This window comes from Balaenoptera borealis, assembly GCF_965194805.1.
Source record: "Balaenoptera borealis genome assembly, chromosome: 19".
In the NCBI taxonomy this organism is placed as follows: Eukaryota; Metazoa; Chordata; class Mammalia; order Artiodactyla; family Balaenopteridae; genus Balaenoptera; species Balaenoptera borealis.
Genome location: NC_138878.1, coordinates 47,983,657 through 48,004,041, shown reverse-complemented (window position 1 = coordinate 48,004,041; position 20,385 = coordinate 47,983,657). Strand labels below are relative to the sequence as shown.

The following is a 20,385-nucleotide window of genomic DNA, read 5'->3' as shown; positions in this document are numbered from 1 at the left end:
AAAATGCAATTGTCTGTCAGTGCAAGAACTAAAGAATCTGCCGCAAATTATATTTAAGACTCTATTGTCACAGGCAGATTAGCTAATGCTTGATTTTAAGTATAGGCTTCTAATGCTATTACTCCTGGTTAGCTCTGCCTGGCAGGTAACCTTGTGGAACAAATGACTGCATTGCTTGAATAACATATTTGATCAAACAGGACAATTCTTTCAAAAATTGAGTTCTCTGTGGCAATTTGAGACCTGTAATCAGCAAATTAGATGATTACAGCAGGGATAAAAATAGTCTTCTAACAATGTCCAAGGTATAAATGTGATTTGAATTTCAAAATGCTGAACATGTGGTAGGAAAATGCACGGTTGGGTAAATATGACTAGACGTTATCAGATTTGATTTCTCTTTCCATCCCTGCTCTGAGGTACAGCCTAATTTTGCCCAAATAAACTCCAATCTCCTTTGTGTCTGAGTTGGAGAAGTGTAGCCTCACACTAAGCTCCAAATCTTAAAGGACCCCACAGTTTTGCTTACCGGCCTCAGGAACATGAACCTCAGCATCCTTTATTCACCCACTGGTATGAAATGACCTCCGTGAAACAACGAGCTGTCCAAGTTCCATACGGGGGACCTTGGAAAACCTTCAGCACCCACCACCTGAAGACCAGTGTTTTCTTTCTTGGGCACTGGGGACAGAGACCTGACAGCAGCCCTGATGAGGGCCAGTGTGTGAATTCTGTGAGCTGGGGTGGGATGTGAGGGTGTGGTGTGCTCTACCACGATCCAATCAGTCTTTATGGTTGCTTTTGGTAAATTACTGTTTCTCTAGCTCTAACACAAGTTAAGTTAGAACAAGGGCCCACACTCCCGTTGCTTTTCGGGGTCCTTCCTGCTGACACATCTCTGCCTCAGAGCATTTGTTCACCAGAGGTGACTAGAGCTGCCACTTCCACCCCTGCTATCTGTTTGATACCACCTCGCCTCAGCTGGTTTCAGATGAATTGCAGAACAAACGTGATCTGGCAAATGGGTATAGAGCTGACCAGTGAGGGGCCAAAGTTTATACTGACTGCTAGCAAATGGAAGAAGCTCCTTTAAGAGGGGAAACTTGATTTTACTTACTAGTGGCATTTAGGGTTTCTGGCAGGGCCACAGAAAATATTGGCTACTATGGATTTCACTTACCTTCTGGGATTTATCCTTTATTAGCACAGATTATTAAGAGCTGCCTGTGGCAACACTGCCATTTAAAAAAATACTGAGTCTCCAGAAATGCAGCCCTCTGACAATTCACACATAAGGCAGCCTCATCTCAGCACACTCAGTAACTAACACTCTCTGCAGTACAACAGCTTGCCAAACGGTCCATGAAGCATTTACCTCAAACATGCTTTCAAACCAGTGTTTCCTCACATTTGCCAAATGTAAGCTCTCAAACTTATATAAAATTTTGAAAATAGAAATGTGTTCAGTGCCATATTTTTGCACAGAATGTCAAATATAAATTAACCACTTTTAAGATTTTTCAAGCCACAAATGATCACCATTAAAAATTCACTACTTGGGCTTCCCTGGTGGCGCAGTGGTTGAGAATCTGCCTGCCAATGCAGGGGACACGGGTTCGAGCCCTGGTCTGGGAAGATCCCACATGCCGCGGAGCAGCTGGGCCCGTGAGCCACAGTTGCTGAGCCTGTGCGTCTGGAGCCTGTGCTCCGCAACAAGAGAGGCTGCGATAGTGAGAGGCCCGCGCACCACGATGAAGAGTGGCCCCCACTTGCCGCAACTAGAGAAAGCCCTCGCACAGCAACGAGGACCCAACACAGCCATAAATAAATAAATAAATAAAATTAAAAAAAAAATACATACTGAAAAAAGCACACAATTTATACGTGTACATCTCTATAAAAAAAAAATTCACTACTTATAAGGCAAGAGCATCTCTGAGATGAAGAAATAATTAGCTAGGAGTATCATTTGACTAAATACCATTACATGTAGATTTATAATGCATATTAAGAAAACTGTATTAGAACTGCCAGAACTATAACATCACAATGTGAAAAAGTAGGATCGCTCTCAAATTTCATATAAATATGGTAGATTAAAAGTGGCTGTTTTTCTTTCTACTTCAGATAGATTTTTGCAAAATAATAAAATACCAAGTTGAAATAAATGATATTTATTTGCTCATTCACCCTCCCTTAATGAACCCATACATACACCAAAGCACTGTGAGAAAATGAAACAAGACTTGACGAGGCCATCACTTCGGGAATGTCCCACAACACATGGTGTGACCTGTACACACTGGGCCTCACAGGGGACAGTAGCCGCCCCTGCTGGCAAGGCACTTGGTGATTCCATCAGTGGTCAGGGAGCAGGCTATATACGAATATCACGGCCTTGAACTACATATAATTCTACTTTGCATTTTCTTGTTCAAAGCGTAGTTTTAGGCTACTATGTTAACAAGTTCTCCAAACAAAAAAAAATACTTTAGGTTAAGCTTTGGGTAAGGATGAAAAGAGTATTAAATAACACTAATTACAGATACTTTATGACCCTTGTCCTGTGCTCGGGAAGGAATCATACCTAAGAATCCTCTCGATGCAGACGTGACTTCACTACTATCACCAAAGCCATCCAGTGAGCCCGCCCGGAGCCACCACTGCACAGGGCACTGTTGGAAGATGCCAATCAGAGCCTCATTCCAGCTCAGGGGCCCTGAGGAGGCCTGTGAGGCTGCACCTGAAGCTCACTTCAAAAGTTTTCTTTTAATGTACTTGCTTGAGAGGCTTGAGCTTCGAGAAGCATGAAGTTAAAAGAGAGAACCTGATATAGCCACAGTCAAAGTTGACTCCTAACTTAAATTACCAGACATAGCTCATAAAACCAGCTGTCTCAAAGACAGTGTTTTATCTTTATTAAAAAACGGATAAACATAGCAGCACTTACAAAACAATAGTTCATAAAAGGCATTGTACACTGTCAACTGATAGTATGGAAAGGGGAGGCCCCCAGCATAGCTGGTTGTGGGCTGCGCATCGTAACGCTCACAACCACCTGTTCCACTTAATACGACTCGACCCAGAACAGCCAGGGGGAGACCAACAGCAACATGGCACTCCTCAACTTCAAGCCTTTGTTATTTGTGTGAACAGTCAATCAAGTCAAGTAGCACCCTCCTTAGCAGCATCTGGAGCACTCATTGGTGTTCTGGAGGTGGCTGGTGTACTTGACCCACTTATTAAAAAAATCTAAGCATTCAATAAAAAACACTTCTCCCTGTCCAATGCCATCCACAGAGGCCTTCTGTTGCAGAAGAGACATGCTCTTCCATTTAAATATCTGTAAAAGCTAACGCACGCCTCTGCTGCAGTAGACGGGAGAGAACTGGGGGCAGGCACTTCCGCACAGCTGTCTTTGGTGAGGATGCTGGTGTGGTCATGCTGTTCCTTGCCCACTGCTCTGCTTCTTACTGCTCTGTGGGGGGGTGAGGACCCCAGTGGGGAGAGGAGAAATCCTATTTTCTTCAGACAATATGGCTTTCTTTACTTGGGCTTTGTCCTGTTGATAAGAATAAAAGCCAGAAATGTTAAAATGGAAGAATGTATCCTTTGGGCTTCACTTACTTTGTGCTTTTTTCTACAGAGATGAGTGAAGGAAAAAAATAGCAAAGAACAATCTAAAAGTCTCTGGGCTACATGATACTTAGAAACAGGATCTGTTGACCACCATTTTTCTTTGCCACGGAATTAAAAGAATTGGAGTCTTTTTGAGATATCTGGAGCCTGTGGAAAAGAGAGTGAAGAGGCTGCTCGGGCAGTTTTAAGAATTCGTCTGGGAAACAAGGAACAGTACTGACCAGCAAATCCAAGCTGTTTATATGGGTCTGGATGTTGTGTGCATCTTCAGCAGGAACTCCCCTGAAGTGCTTAAGTTTGGAACTTCCTGTTTCCCTTATAACCATGGCAAATGGAACCATCCACTTGACACACCTCTCTATATCACACCACTGATACCCTGCAATGAAAATACATATTAGGCTCAATCTGAGGCCAACAACTGGTTTATAAGTTCAATACACCTGTGAATGGACTGGAAAGCCAACGTACCTGAAACCTTTTGCATCAATTCAGATGAAGAGAAATGATACAAGGCAGAAGCAGCAAGTACCCCATAAGAAAATTCTAAGCAGCCGACATCCAGGACACAGAGATCTAAAAGCTATGGAGAAGAAAAGAACACTGAGGGACACGGCCAACACACATCCCTTCTAGAGTTACTCAATCTAGTGGTGGGGTAGGTCGCCCCACAGAGGTAATAAAGCCACTTACCTCTGCAATCTGTATGAAGATTTGCTGAGGATACTGCGGCAGGAGCACTTCATAAAAATCATTTAGATATGCAACCTGCATGTATACATTCAGCCAGGACACAATGGTCAGGGGACTTAAATGCCACTTAAGGGCCTAAGGGAAAACAGAGAGAAAAGAGAGACCAATGGTTGAAAAAAGAAAAAGACATTTCTACTCCCTTTGGTCCTCTAAAGGAGTTCAAAATGCAGCCATTTCCCATGCCACAATGTGTCCAGCTGGAGAACACCTAGCCAGATGCACTCATGCTGAATATAGAAAAGATATTATGTAGGAATTTTTAAAAAGGACTGAAAAACTAACTTGTAACCTACCTTCATAATGATTAATTCCATGGTAAGAATTTCATCTCCTGAACAAGCCCCATCTGTAACATAAGCAAACTGGTGCAACTTTGGAGGATAGATTTCCTGAAAGGAAATAAAAGGAAGATACTACTAGCAAAAAGTCCATCTCTGATAGTTTTAGCTTATAATGTACCTCCCAAATTATTCTTTTTAGTATGCTGACATAGAAAGAAAGAAAGGGTACACTGATGGGATAAATACAAGAGCCACTCCAGTGGTTCAAAATGCATTAATTGTGAAAGAAATGAAACACTTACCCACATCAATCAATCAATCAATCAATCAATCAATCAAACTTTTACTCAATGGGGAGCTTTGAAATTTTCACCTTTTCAACATGTTTGAAAGCTGTGCCCATCCACCCTTCTAATCACACCAAAATTTTAATCCTCTTAGGTCAAAGTTCAATTTTTTTGATTAAAGGAATTATATTAACCTAAGCATTTTATATACTCATACTTTTCTTGGTTAATTTCTAGCTTTTTTGTGTGTGTGGCTGAACTTTAGAAGGCCTCAAATTAGAAAAATTTAGACAAATAGTTGACCTCTTCCCCTAATCTCAGTGGAGCTCAAGCATGTACTACATAACAAATATTTGAAAATTATTTACCTCAAGTTTGGCAGCAATAAATAAAGATGAAATCCCAATAAGCTGTAAAAGCGTTTTTACAACATTTTGTTGTGTTGCCATATACCGATCAAAGAAATCCTGTGCCAAGTAAAATGTCTCTCTGTGAAGTTTATAGACTTCACACACCTGAAAAAATAGTAAGTTTTAGAACAGTTACTTGAGAAAAAAAGAAAGACAAAAAACTTGTCGTGAGTTTGGTGAAGGATAATATAACCAAATCAAGAGAGAGAACCTGGCTTTTCTGAAAGGATGGTTACCTTGCTTGTCCCTAAGCACATGCACAATGGAAAACTGGAACTCAGGTATAAGGATGAAGTGTTCTGTGATCTATAATATAAGAGCAAATGCTCATAGGCTGCGGAAAGAAGGTACATTCACAGCCTGTTAAAAGCAGCATTTCAAGGAAAAATGGAATTTTCTCAAAGAAAGGTGTCCCCCTTTATAAGTTTCATTATGACATGAGGAAAGAACTACCATATTTCTTCACAATGGGCACTATCAGTATGAAAGTTTGAAAGCTGGAACATACATTTATTTAAAGACTACAACACTAAACACTAAAACACTGTTAATCTGTTAATCACAAGAGGCAAATGGTGTTTTAAAAACATTAAACAAAAGACTCGGAGACCTAGCATAGGCTCCCTTTAGACAAACCCATTTATCTCGGATTATCTCAGACTATAAAATTAGGACAATACCTGTTTTGCCTACCTCACAGGATTGCTGTGAGGTATGGTGAAACAGTGTACATGATGGAGTTGAAAAGGACCAAGGAAATATTAGACCTCAATTCATTACTGTCATCAAATGTCTGATTGTGCATTTAAAACTGCTGTTCCTAAACAGTATATCCCATGTAAGTACACTTCATGGGGTTAATAAGTAGAAAAGGCACCAAAGGAAACAACAAACAGAACATTAGTAGAAAACTCCATCAATCACCAAAGAATGTTTCTGAAGTCCAGGTGGAGCCATATTTAGAGTTAGTTTTTATAAAATAACACAACTACAATAGGATTAGAAGTAAAATTAGAGCTTCTGTTCTCTAAGGAACAAACTTTCAGACTATTTTACCCAGCTCACCATTGGGCACACAGCGTAAGCACTGCCTTTCTTACGTACAGACTTCTTGGCTGGGCTAGGGGCTGGGAAACTTAACATCGCTGCAGACGAGCCTGCCTGTGAACTGTGGACTCCAGTCTTGTCCCACTGAAGACATAAAGGTTACCATTCTTTTCTATCCTTTCAATAGTATTACATGACTTTTTTGATTGACTTGCAGGGAAAATCATTTCTTTAAAGTATCAATTGCATCAATGGCATCAATTGCATTATATAAAATAGAACCTCTCAGTCACAACATCTTATGAGCTGAAGCCTGAGAGGTTAAAGCATACCACATCTAATGCTTCAAGGAATTATAAAATGTTCCAAAAGGCCCATAAGGGCTATGTGCCATGGTGGGTCTGTGGACAACTGCAAGGCCAAACAATTTGTACATTTGTACATTTTCTATGTTGACATTTTCAGGGACCAATAAAGAAAAGCAAATTAAGAATGATAAAAATAGCTATCTTTTCTTGCCTACTATGTAAACTGTACTTCATAAACACTATTTCTAATCCACACAAACTCTGCAAGCAAATATTGCTAGAAAACATTACAGATGAGAAAACCAAGACTCAAAGTTAAGTGACTTGCCTGACTGAGGCACACAGACATTAAATGGCAGCAGGGGATTCGATTCTAGGACAAGCACAACAGGGGTACACATACCCCTGCTAATACAGACTTCCTAAAGGGTACGTGGCACAGTTCATTTTTAGGGAATACTTAGACACTCAACTTCCATATGTGCTTTCATATAACGGATCTGCCTGAGATGTCCTTCCACATCACAGAAGAAAGCCCACTTGTCACCCACCCAAGGCTTACAGAGGTGTCCAGGAAGTGTCCTTAATTGAGCCACTACTGACTCACCCACACTTCCTCCCAGAAAGAGGTGCACTGCCTATACAATATTACTTTTTATGTTTGACAATTATTTATCACAATTTGTAATACTTGTTATTTTGATCAATTATTGTAGAGAAGTATGATAGTGTGATCAATAAAAGATTTGATCAATATATTTTGTTAGGATAAAATTCTGTGGGTAAAGAGAAATGAATCCCAAGGAGTTAAAAAGAAACACTGTAAATTTTCTGACTTAAAGATAAATTTATTCATATATTTTTAAAACATTTGGTAGTGGCTATCAAATAGCTGTTACCCACATTCCACTGTGTTCACTCAAAAGCAATTTGAGTGTACAGACTGAAAGATCAAATATCAATATTTATGATTAATTGGAAAATACAACCTTTGCAACTATTTAAACTTTGAGAAAAAAAATTAGATGCCAACTTAAAAATATCTAAGGGGTAAAGATACTTCAGAAATTCTTTTAAGGAAGTACATGAGCAAAAAAGTTAAGCCACTGTACTATAGATACCACAGTTCAGAGACACAGAATGTGTCAATGGAATCAAACACTTGAAGAGATTATAACAGCACAGAAGAACCTAGAAATGGCCAATGCTTCTAGTTAACAGGAAGGCTCCAGCTCACCTCCATTAACCAATCTAGAAGAATCGCTCGCATTTTAGGCTGCAGAAGAGGGTGCCGCTGCATAAAGTGCTTATCCCTCAAGTATGTCTTTTCCTTGTTTAACATGATTTTCCATACTTCCTCTCTATTTGCCCAGCTACAAAAAACAAAAGCAAGCAAAAGACAGGTGTCAGTATGCATCCATACTAGTGAGGCGGGAGTGCACACAGGGAGTAAGAGATCCAGAAGGCACTCAGCAGCCAGCTTACTTCAGTACAGGCAGTGGCGAGGCTCTGGATGGTGTGCAACTCTGAGGCTTATATGCAGAATTTGGGTATACGAGCTCATCCTCTTCTTTGTCAGGTGTGGGAATCAAGGAGCAGGGGTTTTCACAGACTGTATTACTGTCCCAAGGCTGTAAAGAAAGACACATTAAAAAAATGTTTGATGTAAACCAGCTGTTTTTACATTCATTGATTTGTCAAACAGCCAGTAAAACAGAAAATGTCTTCACGCTGGAGAGAAATCTCTAGGCCTAAGTCAATATTCTGGCCTAAATTGAGATGGAGATAGCATGGAAGACACAGAAATGACTCCAAGCTTTCATTGCATTTTGTCATTAGCTTAGGAGTCTATGCAGCAAAACCTAAGAAAACTACAGTCAGTAGCATTTTACCCTCCACATCATCATCCTCATATGAAGTGTTTGAGCAGCAAAACAGATGCAGGAAGGGTAAGACAAAATGCAAACAGCTCTTACGTTACCAAAAAAACAAAAGAATAAAATCTATTGGCAGCTCAGTAAGATACTGAGCATGACTCCTAAAGTGTGTTGTGAGATTATTTGGTCACAATTCAAAGATTTGGTTTTTTAATAAGTACAACTAACCTAATGAAATGTCTTAAAAGTGAAAGACAATTTCCAGTAAAAGCATTTACATAAGCACTCCACAATCACAAGTATAGAAAAATCAAAATGTAAACTGATTGCCATCTATAATTAAAGTCTCCCCACTTTAAAACAAAACCCACCAAATGTGACATCTTCCTTTGGTTGCAGGTCAAGCCAAAATTATTACATAACGGGGACCTTTCCTTTTCCTTAACTCAAAATGAAACAAAAGGAGTATCCGCCTAGTTAAAACCGAATCAAGCAATAGTCACAGGATATATTAAAAAGTCTGTAGAGAGAAAGCTTAGATATTCCTGAAGACCTCTGAAACCCACTCCAAAGCCTTGCAGAGTGATAAATGCTAATTGAATAAACCATCATTAAAAACCCAAACAATGCTTCTTTTAAAGATTCCAGATACTTAATTTAAGTCAATTTTTAATATTTGGAAAATAATTTCATTTTGCCATTTAACATTTTTCCTTTTTTTTTTTTTTTAAGAGGTTAATTACATAGTCTTTGAATACAGTTGAAGATATCAGAGTCCTTGACTGTGCTTTTTATTTATTCAAAGGTGGAAACTTTTTTTTTTTTAATTTTTTATTTATTTATTTATTTATTTATTTTTGGTTGTGTTGGGTCTTCGTTTCTGTGCGAGGGCTTTCTCTAGTTGTGGCAAGCGGGGGCCACTCTTCATCGCGGTGCACGGGCCTCTCACTATCGCGGCCTCTCCCGTTGTGGAGCACAGGCTCCAGACGCACAGGCTCAGTAGTTGTGGCTCACGGGCCTAGTCGCTCCGCCGCATGTGGGATTGTCCCAGACCAGGGCTCGAACCCGTGTCCCCTGCATTGGCAGGCAGATTCTCAACCACTGCGCCACCAGGGAAGCCCTAACATTTTTCCTTTTAAAGCTACTCTATTATCTTACTCTAAAGGACTATTATTGATTTTTAAAATTATAAAATAGTAATTTTATTGAAGACAGGGAATGTTAACAATCCTGCCAGTATGGAAGCTCTGTGAAAAAGTCTGAGACTCTTGGCATTTTTTTTTTTTTTTTTTAAAGCAGAGAGATCATTAATATTGACTAGAAAAGAGACAACGGAGAGGACTATAAATGAACATGGAAACTTGGGCTCTAAGTGCTGCCTGGAAGATATGGGACAGGGTGGCTATCACAGCACACCGGTCACTTTCAGAGGAAGCCAGAGCACTTTCAGGGTACTGAGAAGAGCAAAGCAGGATAAAGCTCTTCTCCATCCAATGTGCAAAGAATTGGGCATGCAAATTAACCATGACAGCTCTTGCCAACAGCTGTTGGAGAAGGGCAACATCCTCTTCCAGTTCTAGTATCATGTGCTGGTAGTATTTCCTTGACTCAAAAAGGGTCACATTACAACTGCTTTAGGTTGCTCTTCATTCAACAATGAATTCTAGTTTTGAAAGCAGAAGCTGGTTGTCACCCTCTGTAGCCACATGGCTGAAATAGCTGAGAGGAGGCTTTTGGAGATAAAATGGTAACATTTCCCTACCTGTAGTTCACAGACAGATTGGGTGAACCACAAGCAGACAAATGGTCCCCAAAGTTGGCCTTTTAGGAACCAGTGGATGAAGCAGAATAATGAAGTCTGTATCATTTCACTTGAGTGTATACCATGTCTCAAAGAAAGCAAGATCAGTCTGACTTTAGGAAGGAACGGGGTAACAGCAAGAGACCAATTTTGATTATTCCCAACAACCCCTGACTCTTTATGCCACTTTTAACTAAGAATAAAACTACCTTATGCAAAATTATGTTCTGAGAAGTAACTAATAGAAATTCCAGGACTCCACTTCAGTAAAAAAGTTGGGTCTCATGCAAAAAATTGAACAACAAAAATGGATATGTTAAATAGACTTTAGATAAAAGAGTATTATCTTCATTGAGAAAAACCTAAGGTAAGAATCAAAGGTTCCATGTGGTCTTGATGAAGCAGTTTCATGGAGTTGAGCATGAGGGCTGCAAGTAGCTCAGAGCTGTTAAACAAGGCTGAACTATGATAACTCCAGAGAAAAATTCTGTATAATTAATTGGCAAAAAGGTTGTTACCCCAAAATTCTAGCTTCATGAATCTACACAGAGAAATAACATAAGACATTGATTGCTCCATAAATGATGGGTAATTTTCAAGCTATCTACTTGGCAAAATGTGTAGAAACCTGTTGTCATTAATCTCTGAACAACCATGAAAACGCCTTCTAGTGGGAAATAATATGGCTATTCATGTATCACATCTATCAACTCTCTGCAGTCCAAGGATAGGACCAAAGCCCTGTCTTAGGCACCCTAGGCACAGTTCAGGTTATCTTTGAGAACAGAAACTACTCTAAAACTCCAAGAAGTCAACAGGGACAGCTTTGCTTCATCCTCAGTTAAAAACTTCAATTCAAACCACAGGCGGGAAAATAACCAATCTTGAATTTCACAAAGTAGAGGTCCATTTTAGTAGAAATCCACAAAAATTAACTTGCTTGGTTTGAAGTCTTTACAGGGAGAAAAAAGGAAAAAAAGGAAAGAACTTGGAATGCACTGTCTTATTTCCTTTCCTAGAGTGAAGTATTTCTTTTTCTAATACAGCAAGGAAATCATCAAGCCATTGTTCAATATTCAGTGGAACCTCCCCAGAAATACTAATTACTAGGGTCTTATGTGCAGTAACAACTTGTTACAAATAATGGGGCCCTCGGCTTTGAAGCCCTTCACTCTTCCGAACCCAGCTGCTATGGCTGTTGCTCACTGCCCTACAAAGCGATGTGCTGCCACTGCTAACCGAATCAGGTATCCTCAGCTCAAATACTATTCCTGCTCAGCTTTCATCTGCTATAGCGTCAGAAAGCCTAATCAGCTAGTTTGGAGATAGGCTGCTTCCCCTACTAGAGCCATAACTACAGGCTCCAGCCATTTCTGGAGGCAGAGAGATAATACAAGCTTTTTCTGCTAGGAACGTCTGATATTATGATGATACCATGAGCATGCAAGAAATATGGCGGGAACTCCATGAAGGAGGGGCAAGAGAAATGGACTAGTCAATTTTAAAAATGTGTTGAGATGCACATATCATTACACAGAACGTCCTACTAATACTCTGGTGGAGGCCAGATCAAGCTCCAGGTGGCAGTGATCACTGTAGGTAATTGCTGGATGGGCCAGAAGAACTTTCAGAAAGGGGGAAAAAGTTTGAAACATGACCTAAAGGGGGTGGGAGCAGGGAAGGGAAGTCCTTAAGCACCATGACAAAGAAACACAAGTGTGGATGTGTGCTTATGTGTACACACAAACCCCTATTCTCACAGTTACCCAAAGAGCTCTGTGTCAGGAGCCCTCCCCGCAGTTCACCAGCCCACAGAGAGGCTGTAGGACAGGCTCCGCCCCTGGCTTGCACAGGACTCTGGGTTACTTTCTTCCTCTAACTGAGTCTCAGTTTCCTCAAGGGCAAAAGGAGAGGACTGAGTTATGTGAGGTCCATTCTGGTTCTTCCAGACATCAGTGCATATTTGTCATCTCAGGGATGTCAGTCAGGAACACAGACCTTCCTGGAATCTCAAGGCTGGCAGAGGTCAGTGCCCACTGACAGGCACAGCGCTCAGTCGTATGGACTGTGGCCACAGTTAGAGAAAAAGCCTTCAGCGGAAGGCAAGGAAGTATGAGACTTAATGTGACCCCAAAAAAGGAGACCCTCAACTTAGACCCAATCAGAAAATGTACCTACCTGACTGCCACACTGGCTTCTCACGGTCCTGTCAATTTTGGCAACTTCTTCATCTGGATCCTGCAAAAACTAACATAAAACAACCCACACCCCAAGGAAACACACCAAACAGCCCAAAGACAAAAACACAGAGAGAGAGAAGAAAAAGAAAGCTGGTAAGGTTATGAGCACCATTTCTGCCAAACGCACCCCCCTTGACCCCCTATCAATAAATATGAGGTCAGAACCCAGCCTGGTACCCAGGTAAGATGGGGGGTGGGGGGGAATCCTCCCCCACCTGTCTCCTTTGTACTCACAACGGCCACATTTGCCTTCCTTTTCCTGGAGCGAACAGAGACATCGGTGCCGCTTTCCTCTTTCATGGTGCCGGGTTCCTTCCCATCCCTGAAAAGCCAGGATGGCACGGAGGTAAGAGTTCTCCCCAAATCTCGGCCCACCCCTCCCCCACCACTGCACACCTTCCCCTTCCCCGCAGCGGCCAGGCCACTCACCTCTCCTTCTTTTCCCTCGGCATGGCGCTGGGCGCAGGATCAAACCTCAGGCCTGGGGGCACGAAGCGGCAGTGGGGTGAGGACGGCCGGCGGAGGGGACCAGGGCCCGCCGGTCCGTCCCGGGCACCCCTCCCCCTCCCGCGCGGGCGGCAGCAGCGGCGGGAGCCTCCCGGGCCGGTCGGGAAAATGGCCGATGGGCCCGGGGTGGCCTGTCACCCGCGGCGCCGCCAGCGGCCCGCGATGCCGGGTCGGAACCTAGGGTGGGGGGGGGGCCTCGACGCCCCCCGAAACCCTCGCCGGCCCATCGCCTCCCTCGGGGCCCCGGCTGCCTCAGTCTTCCCCTCAACACCTCCCCGTAAGCTGTCCCTGAGTCACCCTACCGGGTCACCCCGCGCTGACGCCTCCAGGGACCCGGCGACCCGGCCTCGCCCCACCCCCACCCCGGCCCGGCCCGACCCGGGTGCTCCAGGAGTCCCAGCCTGCCGCGCCGTCCGGCAGCCCGCGGCGGGGTCCTTACCCGAAGCCGTCTCCGCGGCAGGCAGGCGGGCTGCACGAGCTGAGGCCGGAGGCAGGAGGCAGAGGCGAGCGGGAAGCCGGGAGGCGGGAGGCTGCGGCGGGCCGAGCGCGCGGCGGTGGCGGGATCCGCGCCTGCCCCCTACACCGCGCTGGCGGCCGAGCCGGCTGCTCCTGCGCCCGGCTAAGAGCGGGACATTTAAAAATCCCTGCGCGCGGAACGGGCCCCCGGCCCGCCCTCGCGCCCTCCCGCCCTCCCGCCACCCTCCGCCCCGCCCCGGCCGGCTGGGAGCCCCTCAGCGGCCGCCCGAGGGCCCGGGCCCGCCCAGCCACCGCCCTCAGGACCGCCCCACGCGGCGCGGGCCGGCCCCAGCGCTCCGGACCGCCAGGGGCGGGGCCAGCGCGGGGCGGGGCTAAGTGACAGGGCCTGCGCGCCGGAGCGGCGAGGCCCGGAGGCCGGGCGGGGCCTGCGCGGCTAGAGCTGCAGAGCCCGCGCGGGGCCGGACTCGTGGGCTGGCCCGCGCGCGCGGGGGGGCGGGGCCGCGCAGGCGGGACGCGGGGGAGCTCTGGCGCGAGCGCGGCAGAGGGGCGGGCCGCCGGGCTCTGGGGGCGGAGCCGAGCGGCGCTGGAGCGGCAAAAAGCCGCGTGGTCTGCGCGGGTGGAATGTAAACACGGCTGGCGGTTGGGGTTCGGGCCCCGGCTGGGGTCTGCCAGAAGACCCGACGTCCGTCGGCCTCCGGCGCGCGCGGCTTGGCCCTCCTTGCACGTCCTCCCCGCCCCCGAGACGCAGGGTTCCGGGCCCTGAGTCGGGGCGGGGATGTGCCCAAGGTCACAGCGCCTGGTCACAGAGCCTAGAACCAGGGCCTCAGGCCGCCTGATCTGGGGCCCCCCTCGGGAACAGCTGTTACTCCTGGACGCGCGTCCATCCCTCTGTCCATGCGTGCTTGCGTCCATTCAGCTAATAGTAGAGTACCTTCCATGTGTGCCCCTTCCCCAAAAATTCTTCAGAAGACCTTTCTGATGCTGGGATTTCACGCAGACCTCTCTAGCTTGTGTTTCCATCGACGGGCCGTAAAATCAAATCCACACTCCCTGTCCTACAGGACTCCGCGTGGACTGGCCCTCACCCCCCCTCAGACCATTCCTTCAACCCCCTCCCCTCACAGCTCTTTTGGCCACCCTGTGTCCTTTCTCATGTCAGGGCCTTGGAGTTTGTTGTCCCCAGCTCTAGCCCCTTCTGGCTGCTCATCCTTCCCAAGAATTTTAAGGTCTTCAGTGACCACTTAATCTAGAGCACCCCTCTCCCCAGGAGTTCCTGTCCACCTCATTGCCCTGCTGCGGTTCCTTCACAGCCCTTGCCACCATATGTCTCTTGCTCCTGTCCATGTTTGGTGCCCCGCTCCCTACCTTGTCTGTCTTGTTCACTGCTGTATCCCCCAGCTCTTGGCAAAGTCCCTGGAGGAAGGGAGGCACTTAAATCTTACTTGTGAAGGAATGCTTGAAAAACACAATGACCAAGCCCTTGTGGAGTTTACAGGCTAAGGAGAGAGACAGGTATTGAACAATCATCACTTGAAATTACCTACTGTACTAAACTTCTAGAAGAAGCATGTAGCAGAGGGCTCCTAAACACTCCTAAGCCCCTTCCTGATTTACAGTCCCAGTCTTGGACCTCCTCCCTCCATAACTGTCTTCTTGAAGTTAGAGACTAGATCTTACTGGAGGGCCTGACTTGTGTCATCCTCAGAGGTCCCTGCTAGCAGATTGTTGACCTTCCAGGGGCTCTGAGGTCAAGGCTGCTGAGATGACTTGCTCGGATTGGCACAGGTAGGCATGGGAACCCAGGCTCCTGAATTCCCAGCCCTTAGGTAGTAACAATAACAGGTATCACAGACATTTCCAAAATAGCAGATTTGCCCTAAATCCTTCAAAGTATTATCTCAACTAAACTTCACAATAATCCTGTGATGTTGATACCATGATTGTCTTATTTCATGTATGGCATCTATCTGCTTCTTAGGGTCATTGTAAGGATTAAGTGAAATAATGCAGATGAAATGCTGAGTACAGAGCCTGGCACATAATAACTACCCAATAAATTACAGTTGTTGAACAATGATAGACAAGACAGTTTTCCATAGTGGTTGTAGCAATTTATACTGCTACCAGCAAAGAATAAGAATTCCTGATGTTCTATACCCTAGGTGATATTTTCGTCAGTGGTAAAATGGATAAGTAAATTTTGGTATATTCATTCAGTGGAATACTACACAACAATAAAAAGGACAAACCACTGAAACATACAGCAATATGGATGAATCTCACAGACATATTGGTAAGCACAAGAAACCAGATACAAAACAGTATTCCTGTGTGATGCCAGTTATTAGAAGTTTAAGAAAAGACAAAAACTGTGGTGACAGCAATAAGACCCCTCTGGGGTGGGGGTTCTGGGTACCACCATGCACATGTTTTATATCTTGATCTGAGTGGTGGTTACATGGCTGTGTACATATATAAAAGTTCAATCACATTTTTGATTTTTGCACTTTACTGAGCATATGTAATACCTAAAGAATAAAATAGTTATTTTTTAAAAAAATAATTTAAAACAAAGTAAAGCAAGACTTTAATAATCCCTGCCTACTCAGGAACTTCCAGTCTGGAAGGGAGGCAGTCATGGAGGTTGGCAGTTGCAGTACAGAGCGATAAGGGCTAGGATGGGAAAATTCTGGGGGCTACGAATTCACGTGGAGTTGGGGGCAAGGGCATCCAATCTACTCCTGGACACTAAGAAGGCTGCTTGGAGGAAGTAGCCTCTAGGTTGGAAAGATGAATGAATTTGGCAGGAACAATAGAAAAGTTATGTCCGAGGCAGCAGAAACAGCCTGCACAAAGACTTGGAGTCTTCAGAAGTCACTGATGGCTACTCGTCTGGAGCAGTTCACCTTTGGCTCTTTGAGTTCATTTCATTCTGTGTCCAAACATTGACACAGCCTTGAGGGAGACTGTGCATTACACTAGAGGTGGTAAAACAGCTGCTGTGTAGGGAGGACAGCACCTTCCCTCTGCCATGAGACTTTGGGAAATTCCTTAACCTCTTGGTGTCTCAATTTCCTCATCTGTAAAATGGGTGTGATTTTAATTATTCCAACCTCCAGAGTTGCTGTAAGAAATAAATGTATTAATACCTATAATGCATTTGCTCTAGTATCTAGCATAGAGTAAGTGTTCAGTATGTATCAACAATTATTATTATTATTATTATTCATTAAAAAATTAGGGGCATTGGCTTACCTTCATATGTGGTTTAGGCCCTGATGATGGTGGAGGGTAAGGAACCAGGATACAAACGTTAAGAAGTAATCCCATGGGGGTTGCAAGGGGAAAGTTCTTCCCAGATAGGATTCCTTAACCCAGGGCCCCCAGGCAGCCTTCAGGGTCCCAGGAAACTGCTTGCTGACAGTGCCGGCCTATCAGGTGCACTTTCCTGGGCAGCTGGTGCATAACTGTTACCAGCTCCTTAAAGGCACCTCACAAAAGTTAAGGAGCACTGGAGAGGGTTGATGAGGGAAGGTGTGGGCTGTGACTGGGAGTGGAGCTGGCCCAGGCTTTGCTATCAGGCAGAGCTGGACAACTGTGGCTGCCTGGCTGAGCCAAAGCTGGGGGGTCTTGTGAGGCTACACACAGGAAAACCAGAGGAAGAGGGGTCAAACTGGCTGCACCACTGCACCGGTGTGGGCTGTGGCGTCGGGGCCAGGCAGGATGAGCAGGACCCAGGGCCAAGGAACTGAGTGTGGGAAGGCCTCAGAGGCTTGGCTCCTGTCCTCCCGCAGCCCTGGGGATCTGTCTGCACAGCCTGCCAGGTCAGCCGGAGTCCCAGGCCCAGCCCACTCCCCAAGACTTGATTACTGTTCAGATCAAGCTCACGCTGCTGTGGATTCCGAGGGGGGAGATTAGCAAACCAATAGGTGGTCCAGCCCTGGCCTAACCCTCTCTTACACTGGAAAGCAAGTCCAGTCAACACTTTAGACAGAGGCTCTGGTTAATTAAAAAACTCCAGTGAAAACTAAAACCATTAAACTGAGTATATGATAGAATAATGATGGCAGCTGACATTTATGGATTCTGTCCTAAGCTGGGGGTTGCCAGGAACAGAGACAAATTTGAAGACACTTCAAGGAGTGGGAGTGTGTGACCAGGTTGCTGGGGGAGGGGCAGTTATGCAGCAACAAGCAACCCCCCCAGCATGGGCTAAGACACAAGAGTGCTTTGTTCTGTGTCTGACCACCATATTCCCAGCTTTCAGCTAAATCGCCTCATCTTGGGTTTTCTGAAGGCAGGCACAGCTGCAAGACACAGAGCAGGGGCTTGGAAAGAGGAAGCCCTGGAATCTCTCTTCTGATCAGGGACTCACATTTTCCTTGCAGCACCACACTCGTGAACTTGATGGGGGAGGGGGACTTGGCCAATCAGGACACTGCATTCCTGACTGTGTCATTGGTTCAGGGGTAGGCACGTGACCCAGTCTGGACCAGTGAAAATCCTCTGGAGTTGCTAAGCTGATGGGAAGAGGTCTGGAACTAGGAGGCCATCTTGCCACTCAGGGCGACCTTCCTTAGAGGGAGGTCCTCTGGGGGGGGGGGGGCGGGGTGCACAGGGAAGCAGAGCCAGAGGAGAGGGGAGGCAGCCTTCTGATTTGTTGAGCTCCTGGATCCAATCAAGCCCAAGACCAGATTACTAGGAACTTTCTGGATGCTGGAGCCAATTATTTTCATGTTTATTTAGACAGTAGGGCTTGGATTTCTCATAACTTGCAGTCGAGAGAGTTATGGGTGTCACTTGTGCCCATCAGAGGGGCTCTGGTGGTCCCCTAGACCCATGCAGACCCTTCTTGATAAGGTCTGTAAATCTGCAGTGGCATGGCTGGCTGGCTGGGATGTGGTTCTGGCGGTGCCAGACCTGGGCTATGGTCTCAATTCCCCAGCAATCTTGACTTCCATGGTATCTCCCTCCGTCACTCGCTGACATCAGGCACCTAGAAATCTACTTGTTAATCAGCCTGGCAGCCTCGGGACCCCCAAGAGCAGGTGGGCCTGGGGTGGACTGGCTTGACTCTGCCCTCTAGGAGCTCCCAAGAGCACCTCACACCCTCTGGGGGCAAGCGGACACTAACTGAACAGGACTCACTCCTAACATGACCAGATAGAGGTCACAAACTGATGCTGGTGGGCCACAGAATATTAACAAAAAGTTGAATTCTTGTACACATGAGGGTTTCCGACTCGTTGAGCAACAGGATTATTTGGCAAAGTTGGGCTCACATCTGTGCAGGGGAACGGCACGCTGCTGACCTCTTTGGGTGGGGCAGCTTCACCCTATGTCTATAATCCTTTAGGTATCAACATTGGCCACATAGTTGCCTGACCTTGAGACCCTGCTAGGAATTCAGAGCGGAGCCAGAGCCTGCATAGCAGGGTCTTGGATGAGAGCGGTCAGGATTAAATAAACAAGAAAGAAAGAAGGAAGAAGGCATGGAGGAGGGGGTAGACTGGGAGGAACCCAGGCCTAGAGGCCTGAGCATTCCCCAGAGCCCAGCACAGAGTCTGGACAGCCAGGTTTGCTGAATAAATAAGTGGATGGATGAATGGATAGGGGGCAAAGGTGAGAGGTACAGAAAGCCTTTTCCAGATGGTGACGGGAAGCTGAAGAGGCCGGGTGCATGGAATAGGGAGCACATTCTTTTGCCGCAGCCCACGTGGGGCTGGTATCAGGGTCAAAGAGGGCTCGGCACAAGTAGCCTCCACGATCAAGGCTGGAGCTTCCCCACCTCCCACCCTCCCACCCTCTCTTCTCTGTCTGAGAGCCTCTCTACCTTCAACCTTTCACTATGAATTATTTTTCCCACTTAAATCTGTTTATATGAAAAGGGAAACCTACTGTCCCTACCCTAAATGGAAAACCAGCATCACCAGCTACAAAGAGAAGGGAAGCATCAAAGTGTTGATAACCACAGACAGGACAATGTGAGGCAGGCCATGAGCCTGCGGCCTGATCTCTTTCTGTTTAAAACAGGAGATGACGGTATGATTCCATTAATACCAGGTACTAGGGTAGTCAAATTCATAGAGACAGAAAGTAGGAGGGCAGTTGCCAGGACTGGGGAGGGGAGATGGGAGTTATTATTTAACGGGTACAGGGTTTCAGTTCTGCAAGATGAAAAAGTTCTGAGGATGGCTGGTGGTGATGGTTGCACAATATTGTGAATGTAATTAACGCCACCAAATTAAACATTTAAAAATGGATAAGACGGTAAATTGTATGTTATGTGTATTTTACCACGTTTTTTTAAAGGAGCTGAGCAGACATTAGAGAGGTTTCAAAGCCATCTCCTTCAAACTGAGCCTTTCTCCTGATTAAGCAGAACATGTGAAGGAGAATTGAAACGAGAGTGACTCACCATGTGACGTAGTATTATTTCAAATTCATATGTAAAACCGTGGTCAGAGGAAGAAAAGGGATAAGTAATGGGCCAGGGGTATAGGAAGGTGTGCAGAGGGACAGCCCCTCTGCAGTGCGAGCGTTCACGTGTCCTGCAGGAGGAGGCCCTGGGTGGCTGCAGGCTGGCGTGTGCCCGTGCTGGGGAGACATGGGTTGCAGCTGCGGGGTTCCTAGCTCAGCATGATCTCGGGGAAAGCACTTCACCTCCTGCTGCCTCAACTTCCTCCTCCGGCCAAGAGGAGGTAAAAGGGTGGCCGTGAGGCTGCAGCGAGGCACTGTGTGGGGGAGCGCCCTGCAGG

At 45.8% G+C, this 20,385-nt stretch overlaps 1 protein-coding gene across 1 annotated transcript; it reads right to left on the bottom strand.

The window, feature by feature from the left end:
* Positions 1 to 2,882: 2,882 nt before the first annotated feature.
* On the bottom strand, positions 2,883 to 13,833 carry CCNE1 (cyclin E1). Its single transcript, XM_082370036.1, has 12 exons — positions 13,590 to 13,833; positions 13,073 to 13,124; positions 12,878 to 12,965; positions 12,582 to 12,650; positions 8,211 to 8,356; positions 7,963 to 8,098; positions 5,329 to 5,475; positions 4,686 to 4,781; positions 4,333 to 4,467; positions 4,111 to 4,222; positions 3,861 to 4,018; positions 2,883 to 3,562 (listed from the first exon to the last, which is right to left on the bottom strand). The coding sequence occupies exons 2-12, from the start codon at positions 13,093 to 13,095 to the stop codon at positions 3,440 to 3,442; spliced, it is 1,233 nt and encodes a 410-aa protein (XP_082226162.1). The 5' UTR covers positions 13,096 to 13,124; positions 13,590 to 13,833; the 3' UTR covers positions 2,883 to 3,439.
* Between the last annotated feature and the right edge of the window lie 6,552 nt (positions 13,834 to 20,385).

What these genes read in the sequence shown, in the direction of transcription:
- CCNE1 (XM_082370036.1), bottom strand. Translation starts at nt 13,095, where the DNA reads ATGCCGAGGGAAAAGAAGGAGAG. An exon ending in CCGAGGGAAAAGAAGGAGAG is followed by an intron (nt 12,966 to 13,072) that starts GTGAGTGGCCTG and finishes CTGGCTTTTCAG; the next exon opens with GGATGGGAAGGAACCCGGCA. An exon ending in TCTTCATACAGATTGCAGAG is followed by an intron (nt 4,223 to 4,332) that starts GTAAGTGGCTTT and finishes TCTTCTCCATAG; the next exon opens with CTTTTAGATCTCTGTGTCCT.